The sequence below is a fragment of the Mesoplodon mirus genome (assembly GCF_964341445.2).
Source record: "Mesoplodon mirus genome assembly, chromosome: X".
NCBI classification, from domain to species: domain Eukaryota; kingdom Metazoa; phylum Chordata; class Mammalia; order Artiodactyla; family Ziphiidae; genus Mesoplodon; species Mesoplodon mirus.
In genome coordinates, this window is record NC_138981.1 from 22,067,708 (window position 1) to 22,090,497 (window position 22,790).

Sequence of the window (22,790 nt, forward strand, 5' to 3'; positions counted from 1 at the left end):
TGGTACATCTCTCCATCTATTTGTATCATCTTTAATTTCTTTCATCAGTGTCTTATAATTTTCTGCATACAGGTCTTTTGTCTCCTTAGGTAGGTTTATTCCTAGATATTTTATTCTTTTTGTTGCAATGGTAAATGGGAGTGTTTCCTTGATTTCACTTTCAGATTTTTCATCATTAGTATATAGGAATGCCAGAGATTTCTGTGCATTAATTTTGTATCCTGCAACTTTACCAAATTCATTGATTAGCTCTAGTAGTTTTCTGGTAGCATCTTTAGGATTCTCTATGTATAGTATCATGTCATCTGCAAACAGTGACAGCTTTACTTCTTCTTTTCCAATTTGGATTCCTTTTATTTCCTTTTCTTCTCTGATTGCTGTGGCTAAAACTTCCAAAACTAGGTTGAATAAGAGTGGTGAGAGTGGGCAACCTTGTCTTGTTCCTGATCTTAGTGGAAATGGTTTCAGTTTTTCACCATTGAGGACGATGCTGGCTGTGGGTTTGTCATATATGGCCTTTATTATGTTGAGGAAAGTTCCCTCTATGCCTACTTTCTGCAGGGTTTTTATCATAAATGGGTGTTGAATTTTGTCGAAAGCTTTCTCTGCATCTATTGAGATGATCATATGGTTTTTCTCCTTCAATTTGTTAATGTGGTGTATCACGTTGATTGATTTGCATATATTGAAGAATCCTTGCATTCCTGGAATAAACCCCACTTGATCATGGTGTATGATCCTTTTAATGTGCTCTTGGATTCTGTTTGCTAGTATTTTGTTGAGGATTTTTGCATCTATGTTCATCAGTGATATTGGCCTGTAGTTTTCTTTCTTTGTGACATCCTTGTCGGGTTTTGGTATCAAGGTGATGGTGGCCTCGTAGAATGAGTTTGGGAGTGTTCCTCCCTCTGCTATATTTTGGAAGAGTTTGAGAAGGATAGGTGTTAGCTCTTCTCTAAATGCTTGATAGAATTCACCTGTGAAGCCATCTGGTCCTGGGCTTTTGTTTGTTGGAAGATTTTTTATCACAGTTTCAATTTCAGTGCTTGTGATTGGTCTGTTCATATTTTCTAATTCTTCCTGATTCAGTCTTGGCAGGTTGTGCATTTCTAAGAATTTGTCCATTTCTTCCAGGTTGTCCATTTTATTGGCATAGAGTTGCTTGTAGTAATCTCTCATGATCTTTTGTATTTCTGCAGTGTCAGTTGTTACTTCTCCTTTTTCATTTCTAATTCTATTGATTTGAGTCTTCTCCCTTTTTTTCTTGATGAGTCTGGCTAATGGTTTATCAATTTTGTTTATCTTCTCAAAGAACCAGCTTTTAGTTTTATTGATCTTTGCTATCGTTTCCTTCATTTCTTTTTCATTTATTTCTGATCTGATTTTTATGATTTCTTTCCTTCTGCTAACTTTGGGATGTTTTTGTTCTTCTTTCTCTAATTGCTTTAGGTGCAAGGTTAGGTTGTTTATTCGAGATGTTTCCTGTTTCTTAAGGTGGGATTGTATTGCTATAAACTTCCCTCTTAGAACTGCTTTTGCTGCATCCCATAGGTTTTGGGTCGTCGTGTCTCCATTGTCATTTGTTTCTAGGTATTTTTTAATTTCCTCTTTGATTTCTTCAGTGATCACTTTGTTATTAAGTAGTGTATTGTTTAGCTTCCATGTGTTTGTATTTTTTACAGCTCTTTTCCTGTAATTGATATCTAGTCTCATAGCATTGTGGTCGGAAAAGATACTTGATACAATTTCAATTTTCTTAAATTTACCAAGGCTTGATTTGTGACCCAAGATATGATCTATCCTGGAGAATGTTCCATGAGCACTTGAGAAAAATGTGTATTCTGTTCTTTTTGGATGGAATGGCCTATAAATATCAATTAAGTCCATCTTGTTTAATGTATCATTTAAAGCTTGTGTTTCCTTATTTATTTTCATTTTGGATGGTCTGTCCATTGGTGAAAGTGGGGTGTTAAAGTCCCCTACTATGATTGTGTTACTGTCGATTTCTCCTTTTATGGCTGTTAGTATTTGCCTTATGTACTGAGGTGCTCCTATGTTGGGTGCATAAATATTTACAATTGTTATATCTTCTTCTTGGATCGATCCCTTGATCATTATGTAGTGTCCTTCTTTGTCTCTTCTAATAGTCTTTATTTTAAAGTCTATTTTGTCTGATATGAGAATTGCTACTCCAGCTTTCTTTTGGTTTCCATTTGCATGGAATATCTTTTTCCATCCCCTTACTTTCAGTCTGTATGTGTCTCTAGGTCTGAAGTGGGTCTCTTGTAGACAGCATATATATGGGTCTTGTTTTTGTATCCATTCAGCCAATCTGTGTCTTTTGGTGGGAGCATTTAGTCCATTTACATTTAAGGTAATTATTGATATGTATGTTCCTATTCCCATTTTCTTAATTGTTTTGGGTTCGTTATTGTAGGTCTTTTCATTCTGTTGTGTTTCTTGCCTAGAGAAGTTCCTTTAGCATTTGTTGTAAAGCTGGTTTGGTGGTGCTGAACTCTCTCAGCTTTTGCTTGTCTGTAAACGTTTTAATTTCTCCATCAAATCTGAATGAGATCCTTGCTGGGTAGAGTAATCTTGGTTGCAGGTTTTTCTCCTTCATCACTTTATTTATTTTTTTTTTTTCAGGAATACTAAAACAGCATTTTATTGGATTTGAAATATTGAAGGTACAGAATAAATGTGGTAATATAGAACTCTTCCTAGCACAAGTATCTTAGAAGTTAATAAATAAGTTGATTTCTAGGTTCTTGAGTATTTGAAAAATAAAGTTGCAATTTGAGATTTTAAAAAGGAGATTACAACAAAAAAAACTACAGACCAATATTCCTTATGATTATAGAAGCAAAAATGCAGGAAAGTATTTGACAACATCCAACACCCTTTAATAAATTTAAAAAAAGAAATCTCCACAAACTAGGAATAGAAAGAAACTTTCTCAATCTGACAAAGGGCGTATATGAAAAACCCACAGGTAACATCATACTCAATGGTGAAAGACTGAATGCTTTCTCCCTAAGACTAGGAACAAGACAAGGATGTTCACTTTCACCACTTGTATTCAAAACCATACTGCAGTGAATTAGGCAGTTAGGCAAGAAAAGAAATAAAAGGCACTAAGGTGGGAAAGATGTAAAACTGTCTCTATTTGCAGATGACATGAACTCGTACATAGAAAATCCTAAGGAAACCACTAAAAAAATACCACTAGAACTGAAAAACGAGTTTGGCAAGATTGTAAGACACAAAATCACTATGTAAGACCAACTGTATTTCTATACACTTGCAATGAGCAATGTGAAAATGAAATTAAGAAAACAATTCCATCCACAATAGCGTCAAAAGGAACAAAATACACAGGAATAAATTTAAGAAAAAAAGTGCAAAGTATATACACTGAAAATTACAAAATATTACTGAAAGAAACTAAAGAAGACCTAAACAAATGGAAAGACACTCCATGTTCGCTGATGGAAAGACAATATTGTTAGGATGGCAGTACTCTTCCAACAGGTCCACAGGTTCAATGCAATCCCTTTCAAAACCCTAGCTGGTTTCTTTGTAGAAATTGACAAGCCGACCCTAAAATTCATATGAAAAGTCAAGACATCTAGAATAGCCAAAACAATCTTGAAATAGAAGAATAACTCACAATTCCCAATTATAAAACCTAGTACAAAACTACAGTAAGCAGGATAGTGTACTATTGGCACAAGGACAGACATATAGATCAACAGAATAGAATTGAGAGTAAGAAATAAATCCTCACATTTAGAGTCAATTGATTTTCAGCAAGGGTGCCCAAGCAATTGGATGGAAGAAGAATAATTCTTTCAACAAATGGTACTGGGACAACTAGATATCTACATGGACAAAGTAAGACCTCTATCTCATACCATTTATAAAAATTAACTGAAAATGGATCAAAAACCTCTTAAATGTAAGAGCTAAAACTATAAAACCTTTAGAAGAAAATGTGCGTGGAAATCTTCATGATCTTGGATTAAGCAATGATTTCTTAGATACGACACCCAAGCACAGCAACAAAAGTAAAAATAAATTTAACTTCATCAGAATTTATAACTATTGTGCTTCATAGGACACTGTCAAGAAAGTGGAAAGACAACTCAGAGAATGAGAGAAAATATTTGCAACTCATATATCTTATATAGCCAAAAGTAGAGACAACCCAAATGTCCACCAACTGATGAATGGACAAATAAAATGTAGCACATTCACACAATGGAATATAACTCAGCAACAAAAAGGAACGAAGTACTGATATATCCTATAACATGGATGAATCTTGAAAATATTCTAAGTGAAAGATCCTTCATCACTTTAATTATGTCCTGCCACTCCCTTCTGGCTTGTAGAGTTTCTGCTGAGAGATCAGCTGTTATCCTGATGGGGATTCCCTTGTGTGTTATTTGTTGTTTTTGCCTTGCTGCTTTTAATAGGATTTCTTTGTGTTTAATTTTTGACAGTTTGATTAATATGTGTCTTGGCGTATTTCTCCTTGGATTTATTCTGTATGGGACTCTCTGTGCCTCCTGGACTTGATTAACTATTTCCTTTCCCATATTAGGGAAGTTTTCAACTATAATCTCTTCAAATATGTTCTCAGTCCCTTTCTTTTTCTCTTCTTCTTCTGGAACCCCTATATTTCGAACGTTGGTGCGTTTAATGTTGTCCCAGAGGTCTCTGAGACTGTCCTCTGTTCTTTTCATTCTTTTTTCTTTATTTTGCTCTGCAGCAGTTATTTCCACTATTTTATCTTCCACCTCACTTATCCGTTCTTCTGCCTCAGTTATTCTGCTATTGATCCCATCTAGAGTATTTTTCATTTCATTTATTGTGTTTTTAATCAATGCTTGATTCATCTTTAGTTCTTCTAGGTCCTTGTTAACTGTTGCTTGCATTTTGTCTATTCTATTTCCAAGATTTTGGATCTGGGAAATAGAATCTTGGATCATCTTTACCATCATTATTCTGAATTCTTTTTCAGGTAGACTGCCTAGTACCTCTTCATTTGTTAGGTCTGGTGGGTTTTTATCTTGCTCCTTCTCCTGCTGTGTGTTTTTCTGTCTTCTCATTTTGCTTATGTTACTGTGTTTGGGGTCTCCTTTTTACAGGCTGCAGGTTTGTAGTTCCCGTTGCTTTTGGTGTCTGTCCCCAGTGGCTAAGGTTGGTTTAGTGGGTTGTGTAGACTTCCTGGTGGAGGGGACTAGTGCCTGTGTTCTGGTGGATGAGGCTGGATCTTGTCTTTCTGGTGGGCAGGTCCACGTCTGGTGGTGTGTTTTGGGGTGTCTGCGGACTTTTTATGATTTTAGTCCACCTCTCTGCTAATGGGTGGCGTTGTGTTCCTGTCTTGCTAGTTGTTTGGCATAGGGTGTCCAGCACTGTAGCTTGCTGGTCGTTGAGTGAAGCTGGGTGGTGCTGGTGTTGAGATGGAGATCTCTGGAAGATTGTCGCCGTTTGATATTATGTGGAGCTGGGAGGTCTCTTGTGGACCAGTGTCCTGAAGTTGGCTCTCCCACCTCAGAGGCACAGCACTGACTCCTGGCTCCTCAATTTGGGATGATTTGTTGTCTATTCATGTATTCCACAGATGCAGGGTACATCAAGTTGATTGTGGAGCTTTAATCCGCTGCTTCTGAGGCTGCTGGGAGAGGTTTCCCTTTCTCTTCTTTGTTCTCACAGCTCCTGGGTCTCAGCTTTGGATTTGGCCCCGCCTCTGCGTGTAGGTCGCCGGAGGGCGTCTGTTCTTCGCTCAGACAGGACAGGGTTAAAGGAGCAGCCTCTTCGGGGACTCTGGCTCACTCAGGCCGGGCGGGAGGGAGGGGCACGGAGTGCGGGGCGAGCCTGCAGCGGCAGAGGTCGGCGTGACGTTGCACCAGCCCGAGGCGCACCGTGCGTTCTCCCAGGGAAGCCGCCCCTGGATCCCGGGACCCCGGCAGTGGTGGGCTGCACAGGCTCCCGGAAGGGCGGTGTGGACAGTGACCTGCGCTCGCACACAGGCTTCTTGGCGGCGGCGGCAGCAGCCCCAACGTCCCACGCCCGTCACTGGGCTCCGCGCTTTCAGTCGTGACTCGCGCCCGTCTGTGGAGCCCCTTTAAGCAGTGCTCTTAATCCCCTCTCCTCACGCACCAGGAAACCAAGAGGGAAGAAAAAGTCTCTTGCCTCTTCGACAGCTCCAGAGTTTTCCCGGACTCCCTCCTGGCTAGCTGTGGCACATTAGCCCCCTTCAGGCTGAGTTCTCGCCGCCAGCCCCAGTCCTCTCCCTGCGCTCTGAGCAGGCGGATTCTTAACCACTGTGCCACCAGGGAAGTCCCTGGCCTAAAAAACTCTTAATAAACCATGACACATGTACAAAAATATGCTCAAAGCTGTGTGTGCAACAACAATATACTGAAAGCCACCTTAGCTAGCCATCAACATGGGTATTTTCCCACAAAGAAATATTCCATAGCAGTGTATATTAATAAATTACGTGCATACACAACCCATTAACATAATGTTTAGGGAACAAAACAACTTGCAAAATAACACATATAGTAAGACTCCATCTAAACTATATATTTATTTATATGTATATTTGATAGTTATTTATATTATAAAGGCAAAAAACAGGCAAGCTCAACTACAGTGTTTTAGAATAAATACGTTATGTGGTTCAACTAAAAGAAAAAGTTTAAAGAAAAACAATGGAAAGAAATGCACAAAATTCTGGATAGTGGTTCTCTCTGGGGAGATGGAAGGGCCCAGGAAGAACTTGGAAGACACTGGTAATTTCCTATTTTTAAAGATGGATGGTTTGTTGGTATATGTATGGTCATTATATTGTTGGATTTTAAACTGTAAATATACATATATATGCAGTTATTTTATATTATATATATTGTATTTTATGACATATATTTTATATGTTCTTTTATCTCAAAAAAAGAAAAAAAAAACCCTAGACCCATTATGATGACAATATTTCTGGACACACCCATCTTTGCTTCACAGTTCTGACAAAGAATTCATTTTAGCTTAAGCAGATAAATTCCTCTTCACTGACCAACGACAGGACTGAAAGACCACCTCATCCAAACTTCGTTGATAGAAGACTCAGTGCAAACATTTAGAATTAATTCCTAAAAGGGAAGAGACATGGCAGAGCAAAAAATGCCACAGACTGAGGGTTTCTGAGAGTAACACAGCTCCATGGGAAATAATATAATTGAGAACTGAACCATCATTCATACCACTTAAAATTTCAGGGCCCCATTATTTGATAGTGAAATGCCATTGTCTTTTATTGATTTCCCTGCCCCCCACTTGTTGGACTTTGTGGGTTTCAGTATTTTTTATTTGTTTGTTTTTGCTTTATAAACAGAGCAAAGACTTAAGCTACCCTGGAACAGGAATCTTTTGGGGCCCGGGAATTCTTTGAAGGGAACTGAAGAACACCTCATGGAGGAGATATCTGTTTGTTTCTTAGCGTGTTTGGAAATTGGTTTTCAAGTTAGGCTTCAATTACCAGTCTCAATTAGATGCAATCTGATTCATAATTGTTTGTACTATAACAATGTAACAGATGTACCTACTTTTGGTTGTAAATAGTCAAAGAAATTTGTGGCATGTGGGGATCTAGTTCCCCTGCATTGGAAGCACAGAACCTTAACCACTGGACCACCAGGGAAGTCCCTCAGGGCCCCATTTTAAACACAATGTCCACAAATTTCTTTGACTATTTACAACCAAAAGTATGTACATATCAAATAATTCCCAAAATCTAACTATATCAAATCTTGAATTAATAAGGCCATCTGATATTTTTCATTTAAAACTTGTGCTAAATGTTTAAGTAGTCAACATCCATTTTATTATCTTCTATTGACAACAGATAGCTGTCAGGACAACTGTGCTTTGAGAGTAAATGAATGGAAGAACACTAAGCTCTCAGTGACGCTCAAGAGGGCAAGAGCATAGAAGGAAGACCAGAGAAGACATGCAGACCAACCCCAGGCTAATTAGGCATCTTTACTATCTCGCTCCCCAAAGACTTGCATGTAAATACGAGTAGCTGTAATATGCAACGTTTTCAAATTACCATAAAATGCTGTTCTGCTTAGCTTGCATTCCAACCACAGTCCCATTGCTGTGCACGTGTCTGCCTGACACCACAGTGAGCGCTCAGAGGCTCCCAGGGGATCCCCCCCACCATAGCTTTCATGTGCATCGGTTCTGCACTGACACCACAGTGAGCACTCAGAACTGAGGAGGAGTTTCATTTTCCACATTTCTTTCTAAGGCTGTGTATAGTTTTCCTGACATTCTGTTTCCTTTCCCGTATTAAACTCAGTGTGGACTTAAGGAATTTTTTAAACAGGAAAGAAAGCATCCAAAGAAAATGTCAGAGAAATGAAAATAAAACTATGAGCGTTTATTCTTTAAAAGGGATTGCCAAAGGGCACTTGATATTAATATAGAACTTCCTACTCAAGAGCTAGTTTAAACAGGCTCAACAGAGACTAATTCATTTACAAATCGCCAGTACAATAATTAGTCTTAAGATTTCACTGGAAGATTATTTATGTAACTAATGAGGAGGGCTTATAATTTACTTGGTTAATGTTACTTCCAAATTCCAGTTCGAAATCCTGGGTTTTGAGATAGGTATGTATGTATTTATTTATTTATCTATTTATCTATCTATCTATTTATTTATGGGCCATGCCGCATAGCATGCGGGATCTTAGTTCCCCGACCAGGGATCGAACCCATGCCCCCTGCAGTGGAAGCTCGGAGCCTAACCACTGGACCACCAGGGAATTCCCTAGGTATTTTTATTTTTTAAAAGGGTATTCTGATTTGAGATGACAGGAGTCAAAAGTATTCTATGATACAGAAGGTATGTTAATAATAAGAACCCTAATTCTTCCTTATCGAGCTGTGCCTCTGAGTGCTTGGAGGAGACATGATGCCTTGTTCTATATTCACTAATCCTTATCAGAGGAAAGAGAGAATGTCCCAGCAAACATGGGCAACATTTAATCAGCTAAGTGGCTGTGAGAAGAGACAAAAAAATGACCTGTCCTTATAATTCCACAACCTTTTCCCCTCTGCTGTTTGCCCACCAGTCAGCACAGTGGCCTGTAATTGGTGGCTGGATCCGTATATGCCCTTAACTGGGCCCATAGGCTAGGGGATGAACAGTTACAGTACTGATAAAGCGAAGAACGAAGCCTATGGTGAATGAAATAGCAAGAGGAGTCTCAGTTATTTGTCTTTTGCTGGGAGCATAGCATGTTCCCTTTGAATCTAGTTTTGATAAAACTTTCAGATAATATGCAACACTTTGAGCAAACTGTAAATACAATACAGTGGAAATTATGGTCTAAGACTGGGGTGGAATGTATTTTATGGTCCCCAGTTATTCAGCCCTGCTGAAAATAATCAAATGCACAGAGGTTCTATTGCTCCTCCAATAAAGGCCACCCGAGAATCTGAGCTAGAAGCATAAGGAAATACAAACAGAAAAAGCAAGAGCAAGCAACAGGGCATCAAGAATTTTATAAAACCCGAGAGAAACCACATATTTAAACCAAAAGGAAGATAATGAAAAAGATCTTTCTCACCTTTTGAATGTTCTCCTTCCACAAATCTTCTACGACTATGTATCCTCGTAAACCCCAGTCATATAATTTCTCCCCACTGACCTTGAAACAAAATATAAAAGATCCATTGCTATTCCATACATGAAGTGGTAAGGAAGAGAATTTTGTTTTCTTTTGTCCTGTTTCCAAAAGAACTGTATTTAAGCATACGACAAACACAGGAATCTTGGGACATACACATTAAAACTGTGCAATGTAAGCAAATAAAAGATAGTAAGAATGATAGCATAAAAAGAAAAAATAGCTTGCCCGTGTACAGTTACTGTTTAAAATAATTTGCCATAAATTATAGGTGTATATTTCAAACTTTCACAATTTCAAGGGAAAAAATGTAGATCATTGCTGATATGGGAAATGCCTGAAGATGAGACGAGAAGGAAGGCTTCTACCTATCACATCTAGCACGTAACAGCCAAACAAGTCTGAAAATCAAGCTTAAAATCAATCATTCATTTTAGGGGCTAGGTAAAAAAATAGGTGAGCCCAGTAAAGATGCTCTCAGTCTTCCCAGATCCCTCAAAACATAAAGTTTTTGAGTTTCTATAGCAATTTTGCCTCCTGTTTCAAAATCCTTTCTACAACATCCTGAGAGGTAGGCCCCAGGGTCAGAGAATATTTTGGGGTCAGTGAGCTCACTACCTTAAAATGCACTTGTCCAACTTTGGCCTGCTGGCTTTAATTGTTGGAAACTTTTTTTTTAAGTACTGAGCTTTCTTAAAAAAAATGCTTCCAATAATTTGCATTCCTTGGTCCTACTTATGACCATATTGATTATTCTTCTAAATGACAGTACTTCAATTTTCTGAAAGCAGTTATTATTCTCTTTCTAATTTTTATAATAATTTGTCTATGTATAGCATTTTACTTTACAAAGCACATTCACATGATTTATCTCTATTCTATATAACAACCCTATGTGGTAAGTAGGCAAAGACTGCAAGGAAGTATTCAGAGGCTGAGTGACTCGTCTAAGATCACAGTGCTAGTAAATCCAGGAGTTGCTGCAACATGCTGGTTTCTTAGAAGTTATATTCTTCCAGTTGCTCCAACTGTTCTTAGAATATGATATGATTCTCAGACTCACTGGTAGACATATCAAGCATTTATCATGAGTATGGCACTGTTTTCAGTGCTTTAAATTTGAGAGAAAAATAATATTTGCCATCACTTTAAGAGTTTTCTTACAGTCCTTTTCTCCAAACACTACTGAACAGAAAACAGAATATAAGTGATTAAGTGGCTTGTCCAAGGTCATGGCATTCATTAAAAAAAAAAAAAAGAAAAAAAAGAAGAGGAAGTAGAAAAGAAACTGTGAAATAGGAACTAAATGACATTAAAACGGTATCAGAAATTCTCTTTCAGTCGCTGATGTCGTTTTGTTTTATTGTGGCAAATACACATAATATAACATTTACCATTTTAACCACTTTTAGGTGTACAATTCAGTGGCATTAATTACATTCACAATGCTATGCAGTCATCACCACCATCCATTTTCAAAACGTTTTCATCATCCCAAACAGATCACTAATGTTTTATATCTAGTGAAACTAGTTAATTGCTTTGCTCTGGCTTACCCTAGGTACAAAATAAAAGACAAAACTCCTTCCCACTGACTTTAAAAATAAATTAGAATACAACTCAGATTTGCATGCTACTATCTTGGTTGTGAATGTAAAAAATCTTTTGCAACATATGCTGTGGCATATAAGATAAAAGAAGGCCTCTACTCAGAGGGCAGCCACATATGCTTCTCAACCAGCAGCCAATTACTATTTAAACCATAACAGACTGAGATGATGTTTGATTATTTTTATGATCTAGGGCAGGCAGACACGATTCACTGTTCCAGAGCTGGGGCTGAAGCAGGCAGAGGATCAGTAACTATCTGCCTCCAGGACTGCTGTAAACAATGTCAAGGCCATGCTACGAAGATTTTATTGGTATTTGCCACCAAAGGCAACAATTTCCCGTAGCTGGAGCCACTGGGCTCCCACCTGCAACTGCAGCACCATCTAGGAATCTAGACTCGATACTGTCACAAGGACTGCAGGGGCACAGTTTCAGGTCATTTTGGCTCAGAGCCCTCAGGGCCCAAATCTGGTGATGGCACTGCTATTCCTCTTAGGACCAAGTGTCAGTGTGAGATGGCAATTCTGGCAAATGAGTCCTTGTCTCCATAAGCTGTCTAGGACCTCAAAACCTCGAGTCTGCCTTGCCTCTTGCCAGTTTTCCAAGGGACTCTAAATGTAGAGTCACACTAAGTCCACACACCACTGCCCTGAGAGAGTCTAGTCTTTATCAGTGGTTCTCAAATATTATGGGCTTGCTAAAAATTCCCCGGAGGGCTTGCTAAACCACATATTGCTGGCCCTAACCCTCAGAGTGCTTGAGTCAGTAGGTCCGGGTTAGGGCCTGAAAATTTGCATTTCTAACAAGTTCCCAGGTGATCCTGATCCTGCTGGTCCAGGGACTACACTCTGAGAACTGCTGGTCCAGCTGTTATGGACTGAACTGTATCCCCCAAAATTCATATATTGAAGCCCTAACCCACAGTGTTAATACAGTAGACTGTATTTGGAGACAGGGCCTTTAGAGAGGTAATTAAGGTCAAGTTCGTCATAAGGGTAGAGCTCTAACCTAACTAGTGTCATTATAAGACAAGGATGATACATCAGGGGAGTGCACGCACAATGACAAGGCCATGTGAGGACACAGGGAGAAGGTGGCCATCTGCAAGTCACGGAGAGAGGCCTCAGGAGAAAACAACCTTGCTGACACCTTGATCTTGGACTTCCAGCCTCCAGAACTTTGAGAAAATAAATTTCTGTTATTTAAGCTTCACAGTCTGTGGTATTTTGTTACGGCAGCTCAAGCTGACTAAGGCATCAGCTTCACCCGTGTTCTTGCCACTGTGTTCTACTTGCCAGGATGCCATCAAACTGAGGCCTGAAGGGTAGGAAAGGAGCAGCCAACTGACAGCCCTGAGAAAGGCATTCCCAGCAGAAGGGACTGCACTGCCTGTAGTCCCCAGCAAGGAAAGCGAGGCTAGCGCCAGGATGAGGGAGAAGGTGCCGCGGGCCAGAGCACAGGCCCGTGCCTGCAACTCCAAGGAGGGCAGCTTGTGACCAGACAAGCCTAAACTGAGAATGACCTGTAACTAGCAGCTGTGGAATTTGAGTCTCTAGATTTCCATGTAATTATGCAAAAAAAAAGGCATAGCAAATTTTCTTTGATTAATATTCAAATTAGCATGCATTCTCTGAACACTGACATTGGAAGGAGGGCCAGAACTGAGGTACATAGTGCAGAAAAACATTTAAATTTGTTGTAGTTCATTTATATGTACAAACAAATTTTAGTCTGGTGTTAGAAAGGCTGCAAAATAAAATTAAATTAAGCAGTAAACCCACACATACATAAGCAAGAACAAAGGACATGCAAGCTTACTGGATCTAACTTACCTGGACAAATACGATGGCTTGTTGTGGATAATAAAGAGAGGCAGCTAATCCCATGAAAACAGGTGGATACACCAGCTTCTTTATTTTTGAACCTATTAAAAAAAAGGTTATGGACACCATCAGAGTATTCATTATCTTTACCATTACAGTTTGCGTCATATATCTAACATTGAGTAAGACTCCTTTGGTCTTAGACTGACAGAGAATGTGCCTAATATATGAACCAAAAAGGACCACCACATTTTCATAGCTTTAGGAAGATACAATTCACACAACTCACCCACTTAAATTGTACCATTCAATGGCTTTTAGTGTATTCACAGAGGTACACGGCCATCACCACAATCAATTTTAGAAGTGATCACCCAAAAAGAATCCCCACCTCCGTGAGCAGTCACCCCCCAATTCCTCCATCACCTCCAGCCCTAGGAAACCATTAATCTACTTTCTAGCTCTATGGATTTGCCTACTCTGTACATTTCGTATAAATGGAATTATATAATATGTAGTCCTTTGCACCTAGCTTTTTTCATCAATACAATGTTTTCAAGAGAACCACCATTTCTAAGGAAACAGAAGAAAAGATTGTTTTAAAAAGAAAACCACACATTATTTTGGTTTCTAAGGTTTACATTCTTTCATAGTAAACTGGCTTCCTATTTAAACACCGAATGCAAGCATTCCTCTCCTCTTCTTTCCAATACCCCATAAAAATAACAGTAAAAGAATAAAATACAGATAATAAACCCACAACGAAGAGAAAATGTATGGCGGGGCTATTGGCTATTAAGAAGTGTCAACCAAGTTTCAGAAAACGGAGAGTGGATGGGAGCAAGAGGACAGACAGCCTTTAAATCCTGAGGAGGGGCCACAGCAGAGGAGGGAGCAGAATGTCCCTGGCAGCCCAGAGATGTCAGGTACCATGCAGGGTGGAGAGGGCGACCGGGGATCAAGATAGGGGGAGAAATACAAGTCCTGTGCATGGACCAGGTGAGCCTCTCCTTCCTCCATGCCACGCCTGTGCAAAACTGCCTGTGGCCATGCCATCTCAACAGACAAAATCTTAAAAGGGGGGCAGGGTATCGCTAAAGAAATGCCATGGATTTGCTGCTGAGAACCGAGACAGCTGGTGTGAGTGCATGTGCATGTTAGTGCTGAGAGTACAGCCTTCCTCAGGTGTGCACTGTCACCCCCCAACCTAAGGGCAGTCCCCTTTTGGCTCACCCTGAGGGAGAGCCTGCTTGCCAGCAAGCCCCATCTACACACAAAAAGTTCTTATTAGAGTTTCAATTGCCTTGTTCTTTCTTGTTTTGTTTTTTGCCTTGTTCTTAAACATGACTGTACAACTGAGGAAAGCTGAGGAAAGCCTGCAACGTAAAAGAGAAGATCAAGACAAGTAAGAAGGAAAAATGACCCCAAAGGAAAGAGAAGAACTTAAAAATAAAGCTAAATCTGTTATTAAGTATCATCAATAAATTCAAGAAGCTACTGCATTAAAAGAAAAATGACTTCTGTGAAAAGAGAGCAGAAAAGAGCTCTCAGAAATGACCAAAGTAAACTAATGCAAAAAGAATAAAATAGTCAAGAAAATACAAGAGACATATGGGGTCAGTTTAAATAGCTCAATCACAAATGAATTCGAGTTCAGGAAAGAAAAAGAATGAGAGGAAATTTTCAAATAAATACAAGATATATATTTGTGTACAGCTGAGGGCTGCAAGCCACCAAAATGCCCAACCAAAGAATGAAAACATCTATATGTAGTCACAGCACCATGGAAGTTCAGAACATTGAAGAGTAAGACAAGATCCTCAAAGCTTCCAGAAAAAAAGAAAAAAATGAATCACTTCATAAGGAACAATCATGCAGACTGGTTGCTGACTCTCACACCTGCAACACTGGGTGCTAGAAGATGCAGCCTTCAAAGTTTTGATGGAGAACAAATTCTACGACCAACCAAACTATCACTAGGTATGAGTCCTTTCAGACTTGCAAAAACTTGGAAAGTTTACCTCCAACATAGGCTTTTTTGAAAGTGACTTAAGCATGTAGTTCAACAACATGGCAGCAAATCTAGGAGAAGACAACATGGACCCCAGGCAAAGCGGGTCAAACCCAAGAGAGCGTGGAGCCATGTCCCAAGACAAGAGCTGTGTTGACTGAGTCTCAGTCTAGACTGTGAGAATACATAGAGCCCTGGGAAAGGGGAAATGAACAGACAGAAGGATGGAGAGCTGGGAGAAATGTGAATGAGATTAAGAAAACTGGTAGAGGGTAAAACTGGAGAATACACTAGAAATGGACTTGACACAAGAAACAGTCTCCACTCAGAGGCACGGGGTTTTTGAGATGGGACGCATATAGATGCTAGTGCAATGTATGTTACTCACATTTACAAAGAAGAATGTAAGTGCTGTTTATCGGTCTTAAACTTTAAACAGACAAATCCCCCAAAATGGAACTGGGGTTACAGAAGAGAATACAAATACTATCAATCTAGACTCTTAATATTATGTTTCTCTCCCTGTCCTATTGCCTTGACTGAAAGGCTATAAGTACTCCAGAAGAGAAAAGCCTTTTACACCCCTGGAAGCCCACCTGTACACTTGAAGCTTTAAGCACCTGGGCAGCTCATGAAGGTGAGGACCAGGTGAAGGACAGCAAACCCTCCAACCAGCCATTTTTCACTCCTCTAGGGAAAGCTGATAAGCAGCAGCTCTTGAGCTTCTAGCTCCTAGTGGTTCACACAATGAGCTGGGGGCCCCAGAACTTCTGGAAGAAAGTACAATCCCCTGTCTCCCTGCCTATCTCCACACCCACACCTCCCAAGAAGCCAGTGGTCTAAACTGTAACCATCAGCATTGCCAGAGGGGAGTCACTGGCTGCCAGTGCTGGAGGGAGCCACCAGAAGGCAACAATGGTGGGCAACGACCACCTGCCACCCTTGGGTGTCCTGGCTGGGCCCACTTCCTCTGAATGATCATCCACTCATCTCTCTTCCAGAGAAGTACCTCTTGTCCTCACCACAGTCCTGGCCACCCTCACCACCATTATCTGCTGAATGCTCAAGAAACCTATCCATAGGATCCAGCAATCGCTCTTCTGGGTATATACCCAAAGGAAATGAAATCAGTATCTTGAAGTATCCCATGTTCACTGCAGCATTGTTCACAATAGCCAAGACATGAAACCAAACTAAGTGTCTTTCAATGGAAGAATGGATAAAGAAATTGTGGCATATATTTGCAATGGAATATTATTCGGCCTTTAAAAGGAAGGACGTTCTACCATGTGCAAAAATATGGATGAACCTGGAGGACATTATGCTAAGTGAAATAAGCCAGACAGAGAAAGAAAAAACAGTGCAAGATCTCACTGATATGTAGAATCTAAAAAAGTCAAATACATAGAAGCAGAGAGTAGAAGGGTGGTTATCAGGAGTGGGGAGGTGGGAGAAATGGGGAGGTATTGGTCAACGGGTACAAAGGTGCAGCTATGTAGGATGAATAAGTCTAGAGATCTAATGTACAGCATGATGACTACAGTTAATAATACTGAACCCTGGACATTTACTAAGAGAGGAGATTTCAGGTGCTCTCATCACAAAAAAGCTAACTATATGAGAAGATATATTAATTAGCTCGACTCTAGCATAATTTCACTATGTATATGTGTATCAAAACATCATGTTATACACCTTAAATACACATAATTTTTATTAAAAAATAAAATTAAAATAAATAAAATGTTAGACTGAAAAAAAGAAGAAAAGAAACTCCACCAGGTGGGACCTTCTGAGTCCATCGTACTGCTGCCAGCATAGGGGACCTGGAGGGGCCTGAAAATCACTCTGACCACCCATGAACATACCTACCCTCCCACTCCCCACTCATCTTGCTTAGGGACCCCCCACCCCAACGTTGTTTACCTCAGGCCCTTGTACCCCAGCACCCACAGGAAAAGATTTGTTGTTTGGTATGTGTGCATGAGTATGTGTGCATGTGTACTTTTCTGAAAAAGAATTAAGGTTTTAAATTATTTTAATACAACCGAGCCCTCTCAGGAAAAGGAAGAAGAGAGAGGAACAAGCAAGAAAACAAAAGCAAAGGCAAAGGACCCGCAGTAGTGGTGTTCTGCTGCTGTTCTGCCCAGGAGAGCATAGTCCCCAGTCGTCCTCAGGACAGTCACCACAGTGGATGTGCAGGAGATAAACACAGTGTAAAGAGCACACATGGCACAGGGAGCTCTCTTTAGGGCTGTAAAACTGCTCCAAATGCTCTACCCATGGAGAGGGAAGGAGGAAGCTAATCTCACTTGATTCCACGTTCCTGGCTCCCTAACACCCAGTCAAATTCCAACACCCTGGCCTTGGGATCTTTATAAATTCTAAACACTATCTAAATAACATAGGAATGCTTTTCTAGACAGCTTTACAGAAGGAGGGGAAAGAAGTCTGGGACAAAAAGCTGGTTCAACTATTGCCCAAGCTGATTAGTAAAAACAAATTTAATTAATTTAAATCCCACCCCTCTAGGTGGTCACAAAGCACCGAGCTGATCTCCCTGTGCTATGCGGCTGCTTCCCACTAGCTATCTATTTTACGTTTGGTAGTGTATATATGTCCATGCCACTCTCTCACTTTGTCACAGCTTACCCTTCCCCCCCATATCCTCAAGTCCATTCTCTAGTAGGTCTGTGTCTTTATTCCCGTCTTGCCCCTAGGTTCTTCATGACCTTTTTTTTTCTTAGATTCCATATATACGTGTTAGCATACAGTATTTGTTTTTCTCTTTCTGACTTACTTCACTCTGTATGACAGACTCTAGGTCCATCCACCTCATTACAAATAACTCAATTTCGTTTCTTTTTATGGCTGAGTAATATTCCATTGTATATATATGTGCCACATCTTCTTTATCCATTCATCTGTCGATGGACACTTAGGTTGCTTCCATGTCCTGGCTATTGTAAATAGAGCTGCAGTGAACATTTTGGTACATGACTCTTTTTGAATTATGGTTTTCTCAGGGTATATGCCCAGTAGTGGGACTGCTGGGTCGTATGGTAGTTCCATTTGTAGTTTTTAAGGAACCTCCATACTGTTCTCCATAGTGGCTGTATCAATTTACATTCCCACCAACAGTGCAAGAGGGTTCCCTTTTCTCCACACCCTCTCCAGCATTTACTGTTTGTAGATTTTTTTTTTTTTTTTTTTTTTTTTGCGGTACGCAGGCCTCTCACTGTCGTGGCCTCTCCTGTTGTGGAGCACAGGCTCCGGGCGTGCAGGCTCAGCGGCCATGGCTCACAGGCCCAGCCGCTCCGCGGCATGTGGGATCTTCCCGGACTAGGGCACGACCCCATGTCCCCTGCATCGGCCGGCGGACTCTCAACCACTGCGCCACCAGGGAAGCCCTTGTTTGTAGATTTTTTGATGGTCATTCTGTCCAGTGTGAGATGATACCTCATTGCAGTTTTGATTTGCATTTCTCTAATGATTAATGACGTTGAGCATTCTTTCATGTGTTTGTTGGCAATCTGTAATCTTCTTTGGAGAAATGTCTATTTAGGTCTTCTGCCCATTTTTTGGATTGGGTTGTTTGATTTTTGATATTGAACTGCATGAGCCGCTTGTAAGTTTTGGAGATTAATCCTTTGTCAGTTGCTTCATTTGAAAATATTTTCTCCCATTCTGAGGGTTGTCTTTTGGTCTTGTTTATGGTTTCCTTTGCTGTGCAAAAGCTTTTAAGTTTCATTAGGTCCCATTTGTTTGTTTTAGTTTTTATTTCCATCTCTCTAGGAGGTGGGTCAAAAAGGATCTTGCTGTGATTTATGTCACAGTGATTTATGTTCTGCCTACGCTTTCCTCTAAGAGTTTGATAGTGTCTGGCCTTATATTTAGGTCTTTAATTCATTTTGAGTTTTCTTTTTGTAACCAAAAGTATATAATTTCTTTCATTTTATTTTTTTACAATTTCTATATGTTTAAAATCAAATATACTGGAGAAAACAACCATATCAATTATACATCAAGAAGGCCATATTCAGGAACTAACTCATTATTCCCAAAACTGGTAAGTGAAAAGAAAGAATCAAATGTATATGTTATGTCTCCCTTATGAACCGTTTAAAAAAAAAACTACACAATTGTACCTACCTCTAGCCAAAAGGAGTCCAACAACTCCAGCAAAACCAATAACACCAAGTCTTGGAAAAAATCCAGGAGGTGCATTCTGGAGATATTCATAGCTGTCTACAATAGAATCAGACCAGGAAACAGTTTTATAAATTGCTCATTAAAAAACAAAACATGTGCATCAACTATATTTCAATTAGAAATAAACATAAACAAAAAGAACAAAACAAAAAAGTCAAATATAAGTAGCATAAGTAGTAGCAAATGCTTTTCAAATAATGTATTCTTTGCTTTCTGTTAATATGCTTCTTTTCAACAAGTTCTTTTTATGTAAGAGATAAACATGATTTACTAGCTACATCGCAAGTATCCAATTTTCAAACACTTTTTAGCCTGATGACATTCTGACAATAAAGTAATGTTAGATTACCTTCATATTCCTGAAGGCAACAGATCTGAATCAATTATTCATAAGGGCAGAAAGACAAATACAGGAATCCCTTGCTATCCAAACACAGAAACAGAATAAATTTGGATAAATCTTTGGATAGATCTGTCGCTATCTGAAGCTTTGCTGCTTGCTCTCTAAAGTTCAGGAACCAAATACATTAGACTCAGGAAAAAAAAAGTATCTTTTGCCATCTGAATTCATTATTTAAACTCAAGATAAGAATAACTCTGGATAATGAAGGAAACTTGTAGTGCAAGCATATGCAGGAAGTAGTCACTGTTGATAGATAAAATAAATACAAATAAATGCAACATGTGAGTCTACTTGCCACGCCTGACCATGCATTATGACCTCATTCGCATGATGCCGCCTCTCCTCTTCCCTGAGCCAATGCCACCAAATAAAAGCCAGCTTAAGTCCTACCTCCTCAGAAAAGCCTTTCCTATACTCATCAGCCCACACCTCTTTCTCCTCTAAAGTCCCACCATATTTATTTTCTCTACCGTCATTTGGTGCCTAATTGTACAGACCTTGTTTTTAATTATTCAGGGTGTATTTTATGTTTCCTCAAAAGAGAACATCTGCTCCTTAATGGTGGACTGCTTAGACTTCTATGTCATTTTCCCCCAGTGGTAAATAGTGGATGTTCACTCAACAGATACTTATTTGAAGCCCTGCTAGGAGTTAATGGATACTGAATGAATTAACAAAGGGATTTCAGCTAGGTCATGACTTGAAAAGACTGCAGGTCTCTCAACCTCATCTTCAGCACTCCCGATCTGCTTCCAGTTTCCAGCACACGCAACACTAAGTCACCATCCAAACCCTGGTCATGCTGTGCCCTGTGTGTGGAATGCCTCCCAATTCCCACCCCCATGTTTTGGTGTGGCTAACTGTTCCTTCAAGACTCATCTCAGAACGCCTTCCCTGACTGCTCCCATCTCCCCAATCTCTGTTAGACTAGTCTCTTTCCTCTGTACCTTCAATGATGGTCTACGACTGTCTTTGTATTTGTGCTAGTACTGAACACTTTATTATATGCACCTCAGTGGCTGTGACCACTGTCTCAATCAGCCTCTCTCTTCAATGCCTGCCATGATGGTGACTTAACAGACATACACGGAACTGAACTAATTGGAATACTCAATAATTCTCTCGTCTAGATAATACTAGGCGTGTGCCAGTTATCCTTTTCTTGGTTTCTTTGGGAAATGTGGTGATCATTTTAACTACTACCATAGGGCTTGTGTTCTTTGCACCAATTCCTGTCTGGCCTTTTACTTATTTTGCCTTTAACCTGGTTTTAACTTTTCATCCTCTTGTCTGGGTCATTTGAGGCAATTTTCTGCTTCCCTTTATTTTTGCCTACCAGCATGGTATTTTCAATTCTAGACAGGCACACAGAGCAGGTGATAGAAGGACACCCAGATGCCTTGGTGAGCTGAGCCAAAGTGGGAAAATCACAAAGAAATGGGAAAGAAGATATGCTGTAAGACTACACTAAATATGAAGTCCAGCTTCTAGCAACATGTCTTGGCTATGACTCCTGGGAAATGGACTGGTTGCCTTGGCAGACAACAGTGCAACTCATAATGGAACGTTTCTTCTTAAGTCTTTGCAGTAACTATGAGTCCAGGAGAAGAAAAAAAAGACTCATATTGCAAATACTGCCTCCTGCTGTGAATCAATGGGAAATAATAGGCGACAATGAAGAGACACCTCAGTCACACATATAGATAAAAGATCAGGAGTTCTTTAGCTTCCTCAGGTAAAAAATGAAGGTAACAAAGTACCTAACTGCCAAGGTTGTTATGAAGATTGTACATAAATTAATACTTTCAAAGCACTTAGACTAGTTCCTGACACCTAATAAGCACCAAATAAGTGTTTATAAAATTAAGATATTAACATACATGAATAATTTAAAGAAGTAGTAAGCTACTAATATGTCTGTCTCCAATTGAAGAATTTACTTATATAGTAGTCTCAGGGGTATCAGTGCATCAATACTATGATAATCTTCACAAAGAAATAAATTGTACTCATGCTGATTTTATTCTGTCATGGAAACACTTGTAAAAACAAGAGGATGACTGGCTGAGATGTCCAATAAAGGGAATGAAATATGATCAATGTCTATTAATTTATCAGTTCCTGATATTAGTTAGAACACAGACTGTGAAACCAGTTTATGAGTGTTATGTGTTAAGTGAATGTGAAAAACAATCAAAGGCAATTAAAAAACAAATGAAAACATGTAAGAACACTACAAATTATGCAATAAAGCCTTTCCTAGGCACACCAGCCCAGTTCCTTCCTGCCTCTAAACTTCTATAACATGTGTTAATAGCTGTGCCAATGAGCTATCCTGATTCTGAAAACCTATAGATGAGTTAGGACATTGCACCTGGAAATAGATTTAAAGAAAGAAAATCCAGTGTATCTGCACCTGCTAGGCCAACAATCCTAATGATCTTGAAGAGACTTACCTGAGTGTTTGGGGACACTAGTTCTCTGAAATCTGATGAAAAAAATAGATCCTCTTTCCAGAAAAATCCAAATAGCTCTAAAATTCTACATACAATTTTAAGGAATTCATAGATCTCCTAGAGTCCATCCATGGACTCGCAGTGAAAGAATCCAATGTCAAACAAACTGATTATGCCTAATTAAAAATCGACTTACCTAACCCCCACTGAACCAAACTTTGCATCTTGGGCTTAGTTTGGGAGTACGTTTCCTAAAAAGATGAGGAAAAAAAAAAGAATCAATAGGATTTGCTGATTAGAAAGTAGCAATAAATATATTTGTCTTTACTGAATAAATTATCATGTTATTAGCACTTTTTGAACAAAGGGATATACTGTCTATCTGGGTTTTTTGTGTTGTTTTTCCTTTTCTAATTTCCCCTTCACTACAAATTGCTCAGCAGAATGGCTTATTATTGCCACAGGAAGCAAAGATTTCAAGTAGAGTGGTTTCAACAACCCAGCCTTTTCGTTCTTCTATTGAAATTGAAGAGGACGAAAAAAATCAATCCCCTTGATAATTAAAGT

At 39.5% G+C, this 22,790-nt stretch overlaps 1 protein-coding gene across 4 annotated transcripts in view; it reads right to left on the reverse strand.

Moving 5' to 3' along the window:
* APOO (apolipoprotein O) overlaps positions 1 to 22,790 on the reverse strand; it is a 79,991-nt gene that overhangs the window by 16,097 nt on the left and 41,104 nt on the right. For all 4 annotated transcript variants that reach the window (XR_014292440.1, XM_082609423.1, XM_082609422.1 and 1 more), the window contains exons 4-7: positions 22,420 to 22,474; positions 19,305 to 19,400; positions 13,151 to 13,242; positions 9,648 to 9,728 (exon numbers count right to left, since the gene is read on the reverse strand). Coding sequence is in view for 3 of the 4 variants with exons in the window: in XM_082609423.1 (XP_082465549.1) it covers positions 9,648 to 9,728; positions 13,151 to 13,242; positions 19,305 to 19,400; positions 22,420 to 22,474 (324 nt within the window). In the remaining variant the exon portion in view is untranslated. The remainder of the gene's footprint in view (positions 1 to 9,647; positions 9,729 to 13,150; positions 13,243 to 19,304; positions 19,401 to 22,419; positions 22,475 to 22,790) is intronic.